Source organism: Anabrus simplex, chromosome 6, assembly GCF_040414725.1.
Source record: "Anabrus simplex isolate iqAnaSimp1 chromosome 6, ASM4041472v1, whole genome shotgun sequence".
NCBI lineage: Eukaryota > Metazoa > Arthropoda > Insecta > Orthoptera > Tettigoniidae > Anabrus > Anabrus simplex.
The window spans coordinates 186,114,488-186,135,379 of record NC_090270.1 but is presented as its reverse complement, the minus strand read 5'-3'; the positions used below and the strand labels follow the sequence as shown (position 1 = coordinate 186,135,379).

The window sequence follows — 20,892 nt, the reverse complement described above, 5'->3', positions numbered from 1 at the left end:
TAGAGAGTGTTCCTAAAAATACATCAGAATCTGTACTGTTGCAATGTTTTAGCTTTCTGGGACTGATATTCTGCCTGCTGAAGAATGAGGCCCTCTCCTCCTCTCAGCACACACACACTCAATAGCACGACAATCAATAAGACAAGTTAGCTCAAAAAGGCATATGCTTTTACACCCGAGAGAAAGGTTCGAGAAGGCTCTGGACTAAAACCAGACACACCCTCTAATTTTTATTGGACAGTTGAAAAGTTGCAAGAAGCCTATGATTGGCAGAAAAATAAATACACAAAATTTTCTATTGGTTGAGGTCCCAAGTTGGAGGGATAAGTAAGAAGTGTTGCAAACCTTGAAGTATAAAAAATAAGGAAAGTCAATTCAGTTCAGAAAACCTATGAACACAAAATTTCTTTAAATTTCTATTTATTCAACTTTGCACCAGAGTCTTTCTTTAATAGAGACATCTATGGAGAAAAGTCCAAACTTCTTGAAATAGCTGTTGTAAACTTTGATACACACAAAAAAAGCAAAAAAAAAAAAAAAAAAAAGAAAAAGAAATCTTGTCAGTTTAGGAAACCTTAAAATAACACATTACTCTATCACTTTAGTAGTGAGATATTTTGGTCACGTCCCAACTTCTTGCACTAGTTGTTTCAGTTTTTATGTGGTAGATAGTGTTCTTGAAGGCGCTTCATTTGAATGCACGGGGTTGAGGTGTACTTCCTGGTATTATTATTATCATCATCATCATCATCATCATCATCATCATCATCATTATTCAGTTCTGCTTTTCCTGCTGACACCAGGTGGGAGTTCCTCTCCACTTCGTCCTGTCTCTCCACCATTCCTCATCCAACACTCTGTTCCAGTCCAGGTTCCGTTGTCCTATGCTGTTCTTGTCAGAGTCCATTCCATACATCGTAATCTTGGTCTCCCTCGTCCTCTCTTCCCTGTCATCTGTCATTCCAGTGCTTGTCTTGGCAGTCTTTCTTCTTTCATCGAATTGACATGTCCAAACCACCTCAGTCTTTCTGTTCCAATTTGTCATTTAGATTTTGCACATTTAGCTCTTTTCATGTCTTTATTTCTCACTCTATCCCTCTTTGTCTTCTGTACCTTCTCTTCAGGAATTTCATTTCAGCTGCTTGCATTCTACTCTCATCTCTCTGAGGCATTGTCCAGGTTTCTGCTGCATATTTCGTTATAGGTAAGTAATATCCCTTGTGCATTACTTCTTTAGCCTTCATTGGTACATCTTTATTCCATATAAATCTCTACATCTGATGGTAAAAGGCACTCCCCAGTGGTATCCTCTGACAAATTTCCATGTCCAGTCTTCCATTTTATGTTGTTTACTTCCCAAGTATTCTATTGTTCTACTATTTCCAGTTCCTTGCCTCCAATTTTGATAATTCCTTTCTTTACTTGTTTACTTCCTCTACTCATCACACTTGTCTTGCTCTTCTCCACGTTGATCCTCAGACCTGATTGTTCAATCCTTCTATTCAGTACATTCAACGGTTGTACCTCCCCCTCATCTCCCCAGATCACGTCATCATTCTCAAACATCATTACTTTGATTCTTTTCCCTCTGTAATCCTTTCTTGCTGTCTTTACAGTGTTGTCCTTCACCATTATGGGTAGCAAAAGTGACAACACACACTCTTGTTTTTGCCCATTTTCAGTTCCAAACTGTTCTGTTCTACCCACTGTTGTCTTTACACAGCTGTAACAGTTATCATATATTTCTGTTACCATTGTCATTAGTTTCCTTGGTAGTTACTGCACATTTTCTTATCTCCTTTCTTGAATATTGGTATTATAAACCCTTTTCCCAATCCTCGGGCACATTTTCTCTCTCCATACACACTTGAATATAAGTATTCTATAAGTCCACCGGAGTCCTGCTGGTCCTGCAGACTTGATCCCTGTGTGTCAGGCTTTCCCAAACATTTGATCTGGGGATGCTATCGTATGCCTTTTCTAAGTCTATAGAAGTCATTACTATATCCTTTCCATATTCCCAGCTCTTTGCCATGATCTGTCTCAGAATGAAAATGGACTCTACTGTTGACCTTCCACCTCTGAATCCAAATTATCAACTGACATTCCATCTTTTCTCTACTTCTTCTTTCCAATATCTTGTCAATTATCTTTGCAACATGGGAGAGAATGGTGATTCCTTGGTAGTTACTGCACATTTTCTTATCTCCTTTCTTGAATATTGGTATTATAAACCCTTTTCCCAATCCTCGGGCACATTTTCTCTCTCCATACACACTTGAGTATAAGTATTCTGTAAGTCCACCGGAGTCCTGCTGGTCCTGCAGACTTGATCATTTCTATGGCTACTTCATGTGTTCCCACAGGTTTTTCCATTCTTATCTTTTTAACTGCCCATTTCACCTCTGTCATTGTAATGTCTGATTTCTTCTGTTACTTCTATTCCTGCTGCCTGAATACCTTCTCCACATGTCGTGTTTCTCATGTTCAGCAGTTCACTGAAATATTCTTTCCATCTCTTCTAGTTTTGTCAGTATTACTCCTTTATTCTTCACAAATCCTGTGTTCACCGTTTCATTCCTACAGTTTCCTACAATTCCAAATTCTCACAATTCTAACTTAGGTGAATATTTCCCAACTTTTCTTCTTTTGTTTAGATTGATACTTCACGACCTGCAATTGTAGACATGATAATAAGCTTTTGGGCTTTTGCCAAGAAAAAAAGGCAAAATTCATTATGGTTCACAGAGAACTTTGTTCTGCATCTCCAGAAGAAAATCTCGACTATTTGTGAGGAAGACCTCTCTTCTTTTCTTCGGCTACTACTTTTTTGCAAACTATTTTCACTTCCATGTATCTGGTTCTACTCTCTTAAGTCTTTTGTGTTTTCCTTCCTAATTTTCTTCTTTTCTTTTACTTTACCTTTCACTCTATCATTCACCATGTTGTCCCTCTTTCTCTTACTATTCCTGATATTCTGCCACATGTTTTCTCATCACATCTTCCAAATACACTTAAAATTATTCCATTCCTGTTCAACATGACTAATATCTGTCCTTAGTGTTAGTTTTTATAATTATTTCCTGAACTTTTCCTTCAATCTTCAGACTAACTTTTTTTTTCTTTTTTCTTGTAGTTTTTTGAACTTGCCTACTTTCAACTTTGCTATCACTGCTCTCTGTTTACCCCCAAAGGCTTCCTCAGGCATAGCTGTCCATAGGATCTTTCCGATGTCCTTTTTCCACTAATATGTAATCAATCAGCGTTGTTGTTCTTCTGTCTCCCCATTCATACCTGGTAATCTTCTGGCTCTTTTCTTTCTGAACCATGTGTTTCCTATCATTATTATTATTATTATTATTATTATTATTATTATTATTATTATTATTATTATTATTATTATTATTATTATTAACTAAGCAAATGAAACAATTTTCCATGTCATGTGTATTCATCATCATCATCATCGTCATCCTCCTTTCCCCTTAACCAGCTACTCCCAGGTTGGGGCATTTATTATGGCACTTCTCCATCTTTCTCTCTCCTTCCACCATTCCTCTTCCATCATTTCATCTCAATCCAGGTTTCTTCTTCTTGCACTCCTCTTTTGTATTGATCCACCTTGTATTAGGTCTTCTCCTCTCTCTCTCTCTCTCTCTCTCTCTCTCTCTCTCTCTCTCTCTCTCTCTCTCTCTCTCTCTCTCTCTCTCTCTCTCTCTCTCTCTCTCTCTCTCTTTCCTTCAAACTTCATCTCCATCATCTGTTTTAGTATTCTTTCTCTTCTCCCAACTTTTCATTGTTCAGTGTGGACCCATAATACATTTTGTACACTATCTCTTCACAACAAGTAGAAATGGCTCGTACTAGCTTTCTGAATCTACTGTGTGACAGAAGCCTCAGCTTGGAGACTCATCGTAACTTTGTCAGATGCTATGTATATTCAGTGCTATTGTGTAGCACTGAAACATGGACTCTGAAATGTAGTACCATTAGGAGAATAAATGTCTTCGAGATGTGAGTTTTCCAAAGAATGTTATGGATCTCATGAACTGACTACGTCTTCAATGCTATCACATTCAGGCACATTAGGAGGGAACGAATGTTGGTGTGTACAATGAAGAAAAGAAAGACAGCCTACCTTAGTCGTGTTATGAGGAATGATAAGTATAACCTACTAAAATTGATGATGCAGGGTAAAATTGAAGGACATAGAGGTTGCAGTCAAAGAAAACAATCTTGACTGAGGAAGTTACGGGACTGGACAGGACGAGATTCGAGTAGACTGATGGAAACTTCCACACATCATGATGACCTTGCTATGATTGTGCCCAGCCTCCAGTAATGGGGAAGGCACTACAAGAAGAAGATCTCTTTACGCTTCCTTTGTATTTTGTTATTCCAGACAAGGTTTCTTACACTCTGGTAGAATGCATTGCCCTGTTGCACTCTCTTGCTAATCTGCATGTCCAGCCTTGGATTCTGCATTCATTCTCTCACTATGTATTTGAAACTGCCAACAATTTTAAGGCTTTGACCCTCAATTTTCACAATGCCTTTCTTTTGTCTTTCTTCTCTTGATATGCCTCTCATATGCCTTTGTTAGATCTATGATGGTGTTTTTCTCTGCACTGATTTTCATACCATACTTGTCAATTTTTTTGTTTAATGCATTAAGTTGTTGTATTTCTTTGCTGTTCGTTCCCCAGACTACAATATCGTCTGCAAATAGTAATAACTTCATTTCCCTATTCCTATTTGCTTCCTTTGTCTCCTTTACAACTTTTCTATAACCTTTAGAAATGAAAGAGAAACAGCACTTCCCTGTCTTAGACTGGTTTCACCATTCAGTATTTTCAACTGGGTACTGTATGCTGCTATTGCAGTTGTTGTACACTGTTTGCACCATTTCTACAGTTTGTGTCCCAGTCTCTTTTTGACCCTGGTTTACCAAACCTTCTCCCTTGGGACACTGTCAAATGCCTTTGTTAGATCTATGAATGTCATGATGAGATCTTTCCATATTTCCAATTCTTTGCCATTAATTGCCTCATGCTAAAGATTGTGTCCACTTGTAAAGCCATACTGTTCCTCTTGCAACTCTCCTTCTACGTTTCTTCTCATTCTCCTCTCTGATAACCTTTCCAGTATTTTTTGCCACTTGTGATAAGAGTGTGATACCTCTATAGTTATCACATACTTTTTCTTTTTGTCCCACTTCTTAAGCACTGATATTATTATTCCCTTTCCCCAGTCTAATCATCTTTTACTGTTAAGTCATCACACCATATTACTACCATTTCCTCTGCATTCTTCTTTCCTTTCACTGCTTCTCTCACCTTCTCTTTCCACCATGGTGTTTTTTTTTTTTAATTTTCCTCGTTGATGTTCTACCACAGGCAGTCTCTGCCCCTTTTGAAGTTGGACTATTAACCTTCCACATTTCCTTCTTGGAATTTGTTGTTTCAGTCTCTCCAGAAATTCTTCCTGTACATTCTTATCTTTTAATTTCCACACTCTTATTATACTCTTATCTCCTTTAATTTTTCTATTTTCCCCACTCTCATTTTTTACTATCCCAACTCTGTGATCTCTATCAAATGCTTCTCCTGGTAAAACTGTTTCATCCATCAACTGTCTGTGATTTATCCATTCCACCAGGAAGTAATCAGTTACTGATTTTATTCTTGTCACCCCAGGCATATTTTGTAATTTTCATGCTGTTTTTCTACCAAAACCGTGTATTGCCCACAATCATTCCATTCCTCTCGCAAAATTCAATTAGTTTCTCTCATTCTTCATTCCTTTTCCCATATTTAGAGCCCTGCACGGATGCGGATATCTGCAGATATCCACGAAGTTAGTGACTTTTACTCAGGTATACGCTTGTTTTTGCTTGTGGTTAGGTGACCTTTGACTGTGGTATGGGAGAACGGTGATATATAAAGAGCCTTGAGACCATAAAACCATAAATCTGACCTAAGTCTAACTGGCTCCTGCCCGCAATTAATGGAAGGAAGAAACAAAGGTCAATATGTCGGAGTTGTCGCAAGAGAAAATTCCTCATAAACATGTGACTGTAGCGGTTCTGGTGCCAGGTGTCATATACCGTAATTAAATACGTATACGGATAACCATTCGCAGATGAAGAGAGTGCGGATGTGGATATTATTTTGTACATCCGCGCAGGACTCTACCCATATCCATAATTATAGTCTTATTACTTCTTCCTTTCCTCGTCTTTCGTTTCCCACATGTGCATTTAAGTCTCCTATTATAATCGCTTCCATATCAGTTATCTCCATTTCTAGTTTCTCCAGGAATTCATCAATATCCTCTTTGGTGTTCCCTGTCTGTGGTGCATACACTTGTATGAAGTCCTTTACTGTAGTATATATCCTTTCCTCATTCTCTTCTTTCCTTTCCCTTCCATTAAAATTTGCTCAACCCTATAATTTCTATACCCTCTTTCTCCATAAAGTTGACCACTTCTTCTGCTTTTCCTGTCAAGGTCATAAGTAGACATCGGATTTATTTGCTGTATAAATCATCAATATAAGGATGCAAATATGCTGCAAAAAGTTGTGTAATATGCATTTAAGTATGCACTTATTTTTATGTTATTAAACACTAGTATGAAATGCAAACATAATATTCATTTACTACACACACGCGATTCATGCACACCAATACATAAAATCACGATCATGAATAAACAGTTGAATGAAAAACAAAAAATCACACTACTTACAGCTGCAGCTGTTCCACTAGTATAAACAATATACACACTTGTTCTAGATAAGACACAGTGTGTTACACATGATAAATTAGTACGATTTTTAAGAAAACTGTGTAAAAATCTTCACAAACATGAAGAAACACACTTAAATACATATTCTTCTTTCATTTTACACCCTATTTTTCCCGTCTATACAGTAATTTGCTTTGCAGTACACTACAACAGTCTTCTCCAAATTTTCTGGTTTAAATCTGTGATGTTTGTCTATTAAAACTAGCTTCAATGCAGAGAATAATCTCTCTACATCTATGAATGTGACAGGACAGTACTTGAATTCATGAGCAAATGTAGGTGTTTGAACATTCTAGTAAATCCACATTATAATTACCAGCCAAATATTTATAGCTATCATGATGTTATAGCCCGGATTTTGTTTAAGGACATCACAATATTTTGTTTGCAGATGGTGTCTGAGGTTTCCTGGGATACCTTCAATTTCACGCTTCACATTCTCCATAATGTGTAGCGAATCCGAAGACACAATCCACGTGTTTCTAACTTCTTGATTGATTCTGGTATGATTTGGTAGTGTGTCTTGATAAGTGCCAGTTGCCTTTTAACCGTATCATTGACAAAAGAGTTCACAGCATTAATTACTTTACATTTTGTTGAAGACTGTTTGTAAAATACATTAAAATATGCATAATAAAAGTCGAAAACAAGCACAATAAATCCAAAATTTGAAATGTATGCACTAATCTATAATATATGCTCTATTAAACTTAATAATTCATCCAATTTCCCCATTCAAGTGCCCTTCCTTTTCGGTTTTGGAGGCCTACATATTGGCAAAGAAAATATGCATTTACATACAAATTTGATGCCTAGTTATAAGGTTCGTTATGTATTAACAAAGTTTAATTTCTCTCCTCTCTCTCTGATTTTTTTTTTTTTTTTTTTTTTTTTTTTTTTTTTTTTTTTTTTTTGTGTCCTTTTGGCACAAGTGTTTATGATGTTGATGTGATGAATTCTGATACCTTTCTTTCTTTTTTTCTTTTTTTCATAGGCTCTGTGTTCAAGGATTTTGAAGAAGGGCCAATTACATTTCCTCCTACATATAAGTATGATCCTGGGACCCAAAAGTTTGACACATCTCATAAACAACGTACTCCTGCGTATACTGACCGTATCTTATACAAATGCCGAGGACGGGGGAGCAGTTCTGGGGTGCTGGAATGTCTGCTGTATTCCTCTGTTCCTTCAATCTGCACATCAGATCATAAGCCTGTGTGGGGCCTCTACAGCAGTGCTGTTCGACCTGGCATAGACACGTATGTTTATTCTGCTTTAATGGGAACTCATAAAATTGTTTCATTCTGTTAGAAAATAAGTTTTCTTATAAACGAATATTTAGAATTTGGTACAAAATTGGGAATTAAATATCAAATTGTTTAATCTGTTTCTTGGAAAGTACTATATGTCAATGCTTATATGCTTACTGAAATATTCTGTTCCATGGCAGTTGTTAAAATTTCTCAATCAATTGAATCATTAAATCTGTAGTTGATGTACCCATCCTAAATCCTTATTGTTCCTCTGACAAACATACTTTAATCAAAGATCTAATCTTTCTTTTTGTGATACTCTCATACTTTTTTGAGATGTTACTTCTTATTTTGTAATAGTTCTCTCTGTCACTTTTATTTTGAATAATATTATGATTACACCTTCCTCCCAATCAGTCTGCTGGTATTTCTTCCCAGATTTTGCTAACCATTTGCATAACCATAAGGTTTGATCTTCTTTCTCTTTATTTTATCTATAATTACGAGTTGACTTAACGATTCTCATATTTCCAGACATGTCTTCCGTAAAGTCATCAATCTGGTCCCTAGTTGGTTCCTTAAATAGCTCCACTGAAGTTATTCAGTTATTGAGAAATTGCAGAAAGACATGGTTTGTGGTGTGGGTTACTGTAGTCGCGTCCTAGTTCGTGAACCATGGGCAACAGCTGAGTGGCCCTGTAAGTGGTCCTGAGAGTCGGGATACCAGTTGCTATGGAATGGGAGTGGGCACCTCAGACATATTCTGAGACATGGCCCTCCTTGTGCTCAGGCGGCTAGGACTATACAATCCCTGATGGTCCCTTTGTTTGGAAAACTTGCATCTAGAAGAGTATAAGATCTGTATGACCTGCCCATGAATCACACAACAATAGGCTCTTTCCATTTGTTACTTTTTCGCCAAGGACTTAAGTTAGAAAACGTTTCATGTGTTCTTTAGTCATTTTTCCACTTTTGCTTGCCTCCACATGAATGTTTTGTGGACAAGTTGTTGCAAGTTTCTTAAAAATATTTGGACCGAAAGTGCCTTGTGTCTCTTGAAAACAGATGTACAACTTGTTTGCTAGTCTGCCTGCCATTGATAAAGCCACATCAATTGTGTAGCTGTGGGTAGAGCTATGTACAGACTGCAACACACTACCTGTAGTTTTCTCTCCTCTGTAAGACAGTGTTGATGCTGAAGACATTTCATACTGGAATTGACTCTGGTCACTGTTCCAAACATTACCTTTCTCCACACCCTCCTCTGTTATAAACATGCTCACTTCTTCCACAAACTGCTGAGCCTTCTGACGTACAATATTATCGTCTTCTATGTCCTTACATGTGACAAATGTAGTAATATGCCTGGATGAAATGCAATATTCAGCCTTGAGATGGTCGGGAGAGAGTGGGTTCAAACCCCACTGTCAGCAGCTCTGAAGATGGTTTTCCGTGGTTTCCCATTTTCACACCAGGCAAATGTTGGGGCTGTACTTTGATTAAGGCCACGGCCACTTCCCTCCCACTCCTAGTCCTTTCCTATCCCATTGCCGCCATAAGACCTATCTGTGTCGGTGTGACATAAAGCAACTTGTAAAAAAAAGAAAAAAGAAAGAAAGATAATAACACCACATCAAACCTTCCAAGCTGTTGTAGAATATTTCAGTTTATATCCACTAAATCAACACTGAGATTAATATAAAAGCACACACATTATTTCCTTCACAGTCAGAGAAGAAAATGTGGGTTTCCACTTTCTAAAAAGTACACAGGAAGGTTGTTATAATGGTAACACCAGGTGGTCACCAACCTTGATTCCCAGCAGAGTGCATGACTGTATATCCAAAGCGACTGTGATCGTAGATAAAATACTCTTTCAAACTTGATCATCACCGGGCACATCCACGAAGCTGTACAAGGACATCATATCAATAAATTGATGAAAAGTATGTTAATCAGAGTTACAGTTTGGTCAGAACAGAAAGCAAAATGTTTGGAAAGGGTAAGATCTGTATGATCTTGGCCTCTTGGTCCTTCTAGTGCCAAAGGAGCTACAGGAATTAACCCTACAATGGACTTATTTGGATATGTTTGTTATGATTTCTGAGTGGAAATTAATAGTAATAGAAATGCATGGCCTCAGCTACCATGTGTATTCATTATGTTTTGACCTCATCTAGGCTGCCTCTCTGTGGAGGGGAAAAAGGCAGAATGAAGAAGTAGTAGTATTAGTTCCCAGTTACTTTGTTATTTCATGCTATTCATTCAGTTAAATATCTTCTGTATGGCTAGCCTTTTAATGGCTTCATTTTATCCGTATTTTATTAGGGCAATGTTTCTTTTTTTTTTTTATAGGATCCCCCTTGCTGCAGGCCTTTTTAACCGAGAAGTTTACTTAGAAGGAATTAAGCGAAGAGCTGCTGCAATGGATAAAAGTCAAGGAACTTCAGCTGTTTGTACAATTCAGTGAGATCTGCTACTTAATGTTAGAAGTATACTGTGCTGATTTTATCATTTCTTCTTTGTGGAACTTTTATCAGGAACAGTTTTTGAGGAGGAATTTTGTTAGAAGAAGTTTCTAAACAGTTATGAAGCAAATGAGTTGAAATTTACCTTCAAATTCTAAAATTTCAAGTGCGCTTTCTTATGAAGGTTTTATGTAATTATAATCCTTCATTGCTTGACTTTGCTTCCGCGTAGTTAATATATTATTGGACCAACTGGCTGCATTACTGTCCACTCCTTTCTTTCTGAAGAGCTGGACTGTTTCTAATGTGTGAGAAGGGTGTAAAGGGAATATGCTAATAATTGTTTTGGACCATACAGTACTCTTAATAGAAATATTGTCTTCGGACCATACTCTATATAGTAACATGTTGATCTATTTTGTATAAAACTTCTTGATTCTACTTGACTGGTGAGTTTTGGGTCCTGAGTATACTGAAAGTTTTATAATCCATTGTTGCATTGTTTGTTGTATCCTTTTTACTATTCTTAACTGCTTGTGGATTCAAAGATTTCCTTCTTAGTGTGAAAGTAGACTCTTTCATTGTTGTTTGTTTATATGTTTAAGCTTCTACCTAGGGTATTTATAATTATCTGAAAATATTCTACCATTGTTCTGCTTTATTCTGTATGAAATAGCATTATTGCACCTATCTGAATACTAGCTTTTTGCAGAGAAGCTCGTAGATAGAATCAAGTAAAAGAAGTTGTTTCTCCATTGTAAGAGGTGTAGTAGTGGAAACGGGTATCATTCTTTGTAAGTGAAACGTTTAGAACACTTTTACAGTTGGAAATTCCGTTTGTGGAAAGATTTTTTATACCATATGACAAGCAAGTAAATCATCCAACCAAAATATTTGTCATATCTAGAACATTGCTTTTATGAGCTCTGACCATTTTTTTTTAAAACCAAACCTTCCAGGACGCAATAAAACATTTTCATGTGTAGCATATTCGTTTTATCATTTTCTCAAATTAATTATTTTACTAAATCATGTTGATGACAAAAAATATAATTCAGTAAGAACACATTTTCATAAATTTGGAGAACTGTGAATGTGACAGCTATATCCTCATTTCTGAATTGGTAGTTGGTCAAAATACAAAGTTTCACATTTTCTTACAAGGTACTCTGAGTTTGAATCTTCCAAGGAAATATGTTAGTAATCAATTGCTGATATTGACATGTTTTTATATATATACTAGTTGACAAAATCTTCTCCATCAGATATTTTTGTCTCAAGATCATTTTCATTTCCCCTTGCCCCTTTGTTTCAAGATATTGGTTTTTATTGTTGTAAACATAATTTGTTAATTTTTTACGGAATAGAACATTATTTTTCTGTCAACGAAATTTGTTCTTAAAAATGTTTCAGAATTTATAATTGCTTTATATGTTGGAGATGGAGATGGTTACCACATGATATGTTAGCTTACATCTAGTTCTGTTTAGTGTTGCGAAGAGCATCCCTATTTGGATTCAAATTTTAAAACTTTTGGTTTTCTTGATATTGAGTTTGGGTCTTGAATGAAACATTGAAAAATAAATAAACTGATACTAAATTGCTGGCATATTTCCAGTATTTGTTATTATTCTCATATCAGAAACTTCTAGAATGTACAGAAAATTACACTCAGTAACATTACACATGTTTAGATCTGAACTTTGCTATATCAAGTGCATGCTGTGTGGCTTGAAAGAGTTCATCATCTTCTGTACAGAAGGATGGCACAGCGAACACTGAAGCATGAAGCATGTGCTTCAGAGTATAGTCTTCCACACATTCACACTTGGTCTTGTCAGCATCAATGTTACACCATTTCGCTAAGGTCACTTTGAATTTGCCCATACCTCATCTCAGCCTATTCAAGGATTTCAACATTGTTCCGTTCTCTTTGAGGGATATTGGGAGATCTTGTTTTCTATAGTTGTAATCTTGCCTTTTTGGCTGATCCCATTAGTTCCTGAGATGTTCATTAAGAAAAAAAATGGTTCCTGGACTTAAATCTCTGAGCTGAGGATACATGGCCATGTAGTGGATGAGCACTTTCTTGTTCAACTCTTGTCCTCTCCTTGTTCACGGCCACTTCTCTACAAATATGTGATGATGCAATTCCTGCAAGCTGATAGATCTTGTCGACCGGAGCAGCTTGTCACCAAAAGACAGGTCTCCTTGAGGGCGACATCCATTTGTTTGGCGTGAGATGACAAGTAACAGACCGGATATGCATACTGTGTGACAAAATAAGAAAGGGCCATTGCTGATGTGCGGATAGTTTTTGGTTCACTACCCCACTTCAATCCAACCAATTTGTGCAACTTTCTGTTTACAGTTCATACTGTGCTTCTTGAAAGTGAAACTCTATCAAGTGTTATTCCCAGATATTTTGGAGTGTCACAGAACTGTAGCTCAATACCTGACCACATGACTTTCAGTTTCTGATGTGCTTGTTTGTCTTACAGAGGAAAGGCACAAACTTGTGTCTTTGCAGGATTGGGTCTGAGCTGGTTTGCAGCACAATAGCATGATAATTTTATGAGGTCAGTAGTTACATTTATTTCCACTGTTTCAAAATTGGTGCTGTGTGTGGCCAGAGCAAGATCATCAGTATACAAGAAACTTCTGGCATTTGGACTTATTGGCAGGTTATTTGTAAATATATATATATATGTTGAAAAGTGTTGGAGTCAATACATTTCATTTGGGTTAACTATTTTTCCATTACCTATGCTGCCCTGATTTCTTTAGTGAAAATGTACAGTATTCAGTAGAAAAATGTTCTACAGTATTTCCTCAGCTACACAGAGAAACATTGAATCATGGATATGTTTTTAGGCTTAGAAGATATTCCATAATATGTCCAGCATCAACATCTTACTAAAGCTTGTCTTTCTATTTAAAAATTTGAGGTTACTTACATCAGCACCGATAAATATTAGAAAAGGTAATCCAAACCTTCACATAGCATTCACTTGAAGATCGGCACACAGCCGTCTGTAAATTTTAACTCACATCACTACTATCCACACCAAAGTAAAACGAAGAAAAGAAAAGAAAAAAAGGTGGTTGAAACTACATGTAGTAAGTAAGGCATGGTCTTAGTTATTAGTTAAATTATCCTGGAGTATCACACTCCATTCCGCCGACTAGCGAAGGTGTCCTTTTGGACACAAGTGTGCACACTTTCATCTTGGATCCCAGGCGGACAACGAATCTGGGAGCAACATACACACAATGAAGAAGACGTGTTCAGCACATGTGCACCATATCCCAGTACACAAGTCAAATATGTTCCAATAAATAGAGTTTCACTTATTCATGTTACAATTCTTCCATCCATATGGCATACACTGGTGTCCTGGTGGCCATGATTGTTAAGGCATTAAGTCTATATGGTCTGACACCGTAGTTAGCCTGTTCGAGTCCCTTTGGTCGAAAATAATTCACCATCGGAATGTTGGCCGGCGGGATAGGATAGTTGGTGGTATATATGATTTATAAGTAGTGAGGGCATGTGACGCTTTTGATGGTGATTCGTATGTCGGATGGAGGCTTTAAGCCTGAAGCAGACCCCTTGCTGCTATTCGACAGGAATAGCTTATGTGTCGGCACCTATTTTCACCCTCTCCCTTCGTGTTGTCAAATATTATGTCATTCATTTCATCCCATTAGCTCCTTTGATGAGGTTGACATCAGGAAGGGCATCGAGTCATAAAAACTCGCTACAAAGATTCATCTCGCTTCATACCCAACCGCGTAGAGAAACGATAAGGGTTGGACGTACATAGGTTAGGTTGACATGGTTTAAAAACAGAGAAAGAAACATGTAGCATCTTCTATGTATGCAAAATTTGACATTAGCACATTTAAACAGGTTCACATCAGCCCTCTTCTGCATTACCACAACTGACTGGTCGGATGACTAAACACAGCGCCTATGCCACAGCTACACAGCACCATGCAGAGTGCAAGGCTGTGCAATGTTGCAATGTCATATTGAGACAAAGAGTTGAAATTTGATCACTTTGTTGCTATGAACAGATGGTTATGAGGGTATTTAGGCGTTGCAGTAAGGATGTACAGGAGAACGCATGTAAGTCTCTGGTGGGACCCCAATTAAAATATGGTTCTAGTGGTGGGACCCCACACCAGAACTACTTGATACGAGAACTGGAAGGGATCCAAAGGAAAGCAGCATGATTTGTTCTGGGTGATTTCCGATAAAAGAGTAGTGTTACAAGTTATACATCTCATTGTTGGGTCCATATTGAGCAAGGTAAAAGAGTAGTGTTTTGAAAATGTTGCAAACTTCAAGCTGGGAAGACTTGGGAGTAAGAAGATGAGCTGTTTGTATAAGTGGTACATACTGAGCTGTCAGTGGAGAGATAGCATGGAAGAACATTGGTAAATGAATAAGCTCAAGTGGAGCTTGTAAAGGTTGGAGAGATCATGATATGAAGATAAAATTGGAATTCAAGAGGATAACTTGGGGCAAATGTTCATTTCTAAGAGGATTTAGGTATTGGAGTAATTTATCAAGGGAAATGTTTCATAAATTTCCAAGTTATTTGAAATCATTTAAGAAAATGAGACAATTGGTAGGGAAGCAGCCACCTGGGCAACAGGTCTCCCATGATCTATCGTATGAAAAGCCTTAGAAATATCATTAGCGATAGAGTCCATTTGACTTGCTGAATATAACATACATTGAAATAACCTGTCTTATTGCCTTTTATGAAACCAGTAAATACTTCTACAACTGCTTCTAATATAATCAGAAAGAATGCTTTCCCAGAGCTTGCAAGCAACATATGTCAAGCTGGCTGAACTTTACTTATATGCTTTGTACAGGGCATCTTTTTATCAATTCAGGTGATTACTGCTTGCCCGTTGCCTGCACTGTGAGCCTGCCTCCCACCAAGCACTTTGTCATAATGTGACCAGCGCTCGCCTGGCACTGAGTCATAGTGTTTTTGCACCCGATATTTCCTGTACATTATGAAGGTATTATGTATACACATACACTAACGTAATGAAAATGGCATTGGAACAATACAGTGAGCACCAAACATGTGAAAATTCTACTCAAGTGAACCTTACGCTGCTAAAGGTCTCAGCAGACTGCAAAGGAGGGGAATTTGTGGCGCCGAGAAGCGCATTACGGCAAAGTGTTTGGCGGGAAACAGGCTCTCAGTACGGGCAACCGGACGAATGACAATCCCCTGAATAGATTTTCTTTTTAAATGTCCCTGTATTTATTACCCTTTCCTTTGTACACTGGTGTTATTATTGCAACTCTCCATTCATGTGGTATAGCTCCTTCATGCAAATAGTAATCAAGTAAGTACTGTATTTCAGATATGGTACTATATCCCAACCCAGTCTCCAGAAATCTTATCAATTCCCACTGCTCTTCTAGCTTTCAACTTTTGTATTTGTAAATATCTTTATTATTATTATTGGTAAATTTCACTACTTTTCCAATATTAGTCACCTCCTCAACCTGGACATTATCTGTTTATCGAACTGTCTTTACATACTGCTAACTGAATACTTGTGCCTTGTGCAAGTCCTCACATATACACTTGTTCATTAATGATCCCTGAAATGCCATTCTTGGAACCTGTTTCTGCCTGAAAGTATCTATACTTATTCTTCCATTTTTCCCCTAAAATTTATATGACCACAAACATGTTTGCCTGACTTTCTTTGCTAAATTCAATTTCCTAGTAAGAGGTTGCTCTCCTTACTTCCACAAGCATTCCTAACTCTATTTCTTTTCAGCCTGCACCTTCTTCTTAATCTCTTTATTTCTCTGTTATAATATAGTGAGTCTTTACCATTCCTTACCTCCTTTAAAGGCACGTGCCTGTTTTTGCACTCCTCAACAATTGCTGATCAGAAAATAAAAATAAGAAAGAAGTTGTTGTTTTTTTGTTGTTTGTTTTTGTTTTTGTTTTTTAAGGGAAGGAAGAAAGGAAATACTTTAATTGAATTATATCAGAGTTGGAGAATGCAGTAGTTGTCTGAACTCCACGCCATTGAATAAAAGGTCACAACACAGAACTTATTCTGATGATGGGAATGGACATTTAAATGACATATAAATGAAGACTATTATTCACAATCCAAAATAAATAATGGTAGGTAATAATAAAAATAAGATATTCTCATAATATTATAGTAAAATATCTTAAAAGAAACAAAGGAGTGCATTTTCTAATAAAAATATAAATAAATAAATAAATAAATAAAATGAATGCTTCCTGCACACAAAATTAATTGTATTTCTTATAATCTTAAACAGTGCACTATTTTTCCATAAAAATAATAATTTTCTAGCAATTCAAATGATTGGAGGAAACTAATTAGGGAAAAACAGAAAGAATTACTTTGTTAATAGCAAGGGTGTTTGGAAAACCATTCCTATGGAGTTACTGTCAGCGCTGATCAAACAATTAAATGTCACACGTATTGGGGCAGTATTACATCGTGCACATTTTTCACAAGTAAATTACAGTTAATTGTTTTCCTTGATTAGGATAAGCCAGTATAGCCAGAATATTTAACTATAGAAACTCTTAATCAGTTCCCGAGAAAATGGTGTTGGGAGTGACCTCTGAGTGCGTAATGGGAAAAGCCACACCTCCTGGGTGATGAAGACATGTGATATTGCCTTGGTTACTTCTCCTTCATCCTCAGGGTTGGCCAAAATCTTCGCCCAAACATTACCTGTTTCCTTTTCCACCCGGAATTCTTGTGATCGGGATTGTACAAGGATTACAATTGCAGTGATTTTTATTCTTTTTTGTGGAGGGAAGTGTTGTTTTAGTTTGTTGATGTATATGCAGTAAGCAGAGTAATATCAATTCTGAATTCTAACAGTGTTTGATGGATCACTCTGTATATGTAATTTTCTATTACTCTTTAGTTGATTATAGGGTTCTGTTCCATTGCCATTTTTATTCATATTAGTTGTTCACAATTTTTACAGATATATTTGTAGGGATTTTTCTTCATTTGTCTCACTACCTATGTTGGAAAAAGGAAACCAAACCCATATCCCATAGAGTACTGTAAGCGGTTTTACCTATCAAGACACCTACTACCCAGGCACATGACCTGAATGTTGATACTGAAGTGTCATATGGTACGTGACACATTTGCCCTATATTATGGGGCCAGTATACCTATAATAAAACTACAGGAACTTTTGTTTGTGAAGGAATGCAACTTCTTAATTCTTTGGTTTAGATAGAAGTCAACTTTTGATGAAAAGATGGATGCATATTTTTTGGACATAGTTATGTTTTTGGGCTGGGAGTCTGTCTGGATTTAGGCGTCATCAGGTTAGTTCAGCCAGAAAACTAAAACTGTGATAACCAGGTAACCAGTGTTCGTCATCTATCTATAGTAAGTCTTTGTCATCATCATCATCCTCGCATTATTGCCTTCCATGTACAATAGGTACAAATGGTGCCATATTTTAAACGAGTTTGCCCTGTCTTTGACTGGCGTCACAGAAAAGCCCCTTACACACGGTAACATCACCAAAGGCAGCAGAATTTTCCTCATAATACATATCTTGCGAATATTTATGGCTATAAAATTGTGTGCTGACCATTGTGTTGGACGTAGATCTTGATAGGTGGGACTATCTTGTGACATGACACGTGAATGTTGTGTGCTGGATTACATATTTCTTTTGATTTATAGGAACTCTATTTATCTTCCCAGTGGGTGGAGTGGAAGAATGTCTTAAGAGGCTACTAAGAGGGGAACAACCAAAGAACTTGTACTCGGTCTCTCATCTTCTACGCCCAAAAACATATCTATGATTCTATGCTTTTCTGTGTAGTAGAGAAATTTACATTTTTTTTTTTTTTTTTTTTTTTTTTTTTTTAAGAGAAGGAAGAAAGGAAATGCTTTAATTGAATTATATCAGAGTTGGAGAATGCAGTAGTATTTAAAAAAGATATGCTGGCTACTGTAAAATATTGATACATTTCACAGAATAGTTTAAAGTCATGTGACTAGCAGTTGGAAATGTGATTTACAAATTTGTAGACATAAGCATTCAGTGTTATTGACAACAATGATGATTTATAAAAGCCATGTAAACAGAGGAGAAGCTATCTTGACCATTAGAAAATGAGAGCTCTACTAGCCCGGCTGGGTGGCTCAGATGGTAGAATTGTAGGTCTTCTGAGCCCAAGTTGGTGGCTTCATCATGGCTCAGTCGTGCGGTATCTGAGGGTGCTCAAATATTTCAGCCTCATGTCGGTACATTTACCATCACGTACAAAAACTCCTGTGAGGTAAAATTCTGTCACCTTGCCATTTCCAAAAACTGTAAAAGTAGTTAGTGGAATGTAACATCATCATCATCATTATTATTATTAGCTGTACCCTTTGAAAAATATTATAAAAAGAAACGAGTGATACATCAGATTTTCACCTAAAGATTACTTGACTGAGCTCGATAGCTGCAGTCACTTAGGTGCGGCCAGTATCCAGTAATTGGGAGATAGTGGGTTCGAGCCCCACTGTCGGCAGCCCTGAAGATGGTTTTCTGTGGTTTCCCATTTTCAGACCAGGCAAATGACGGGGCTGTACCTTAAATAAGGCCACAGCTGCTTCCTTCCAATTCCTAGGCCTTTCCTATCCCATCATCGCCATAAGACCTATCTGTGTCGGTGCGACGTAAAGCAAAAAAAAAACTTGAGAAAGAGTAAACAAATCCTTCAAGGAACACCTTGGGATTGCTGTGTCTGTAATCGTCATTAAGATTCTCTAAAGATTGCATTCTGTATTTTCTGGAACTGTTGATCTTGCAGGTTTATTGATTGTCAGTGAGTTAATTATTCTGAGAGATATAAGTAAGTGATTTGTGTTACCTTATTAAATTGCAATGACTGAAGAGATATCTGGAACCAGTTCTGAGTGCAAGAGACTTATAAAATGTTCCTTATTTACCTACTGTATGTATCTAGTGTTTTGCTATCATGTGAGATTTTCTTGGAACTGAAATTCTACTGCATTATGTGTTCATATAAGAAACAGGTAGATCCAGTGTAATGTCAGTATATTATAGATAATCCTGAATCTGTGCCTTAGTGTAGGTCTACCCTATGAATCATGGATAAAGGAAAAACAAAATCATTATTCTGAATAATTTAAGTTTGCACCATTCATTGATGAAAAATTAGATGTAGATTAGTTCAGGATCATGGCTCTTACTGAACTATGTCAATCAAAAGAGTGCTACTACTTTAGAATTAGGTTACCAGACATTCTTGTATCCCTGGTACAATCCCCAAATTAATATATTATAAACTATAATTTTGAAATGTGTTTACTTTGATAGCATTCATCATGCTGAAGGTATGCTTATAAAAGCGTGTCACAGAGGGAGAATTGTGAATAGAGGTATTTTCTTCACAGCCAAAATAAGCATGTTTACCTTTGATAAAGATGCTCTGTGTGATGAAATTTCTTCACTGAAGGTTTTTGTGAATGAAGGTAAGATAAGGAAATGGGATGTGTACAGTGTCAAAGTTTGTGGAGGATGGAGAGATGATCTTTTTCTTTTCAGGGAGGAAATGGTCCAATACATTGTCATTGCACCTACAAAAACTGCTGTGTGATGATGATGTGGGAGAAATACTGACCCCCAGTACATGTATCATTAAGAGCGAGAATTCTTTGAAATAACACACACAATATTGAACCTTAAAATGACAGAACCTTACTTGCCAGAGTAATAATGTGAAATATTTCACATAGCAGTTTTTGCAGGCACATTGACAGTATCCGTTTGCAGAAACTTGTTTAGATCTGTTTCTGTATGCTAGGGAGTAATGTTTCTGTTGAGAGGTACTTCTCAGCGATCAAGGCTGTATGTAAATATAGTCACATCCATATTAATTGTCAAAAATCTTCCTATGACATGTCAAGAATTTGCAACAAAGGTTGCTTCAAAACAGGACATGCTACAGAAGATTCATTCGTCGGAAAAATATGTGATTTGGTCAGAACAATATGTTTCAGTCTTGTAGTATTTTAATATGGTGATAAAAATGTAATATACCAAGCTCAATAGCTGCAGTCGCTTAAGTGCAGCCAGTATCCAGTATTCGGGAGATAGTGGGTTCGAATTCCACTATCGGCAGCCCTGAAGATGGTTTTCTGTGGTTTCCCATTTTCACACCAGGCAAGTGTTGGGGCTGTACCTTATTCAAGGCCGCTTCCTTCCCACACCTAGCCCTTTCCTATCCCATCGCTGCCGTAAGACCTGTGTCGGTGTGACGTAAAGCAACTTCAA

At 37.0% G+C, this 20,892-nt stretch overlaps 1 protein-coding gene across 1 annotated transcript in view; it reads left to right on the top strand.

The window, feature by feature from the left end:
- INPP5E (Inositol-3-phosphate synthase) overlaps positions 1-12,118 on the top strand; it is an 81,383-nt gene extending 69,265 nt beyond the window's left edge. Inside the window, exons 6-7 of the mRNA XM_067149179.2 lie at positions 7,803-8,067; positions 10,417-12,118. Coding sequence (XP_067005280.2) covers positions 7,803-8,067; positions 10,417-10,531 — 380 coding nt within the window. The 3' untranslated portion in view covers positions 10,532-12,118. The remainder of the gene's footprint in view (positions 1-7,802; positions 8,068-10,416) is intronic.
- Positions 12,119-20,892: the final 8,774 nt, after the last annotated feature.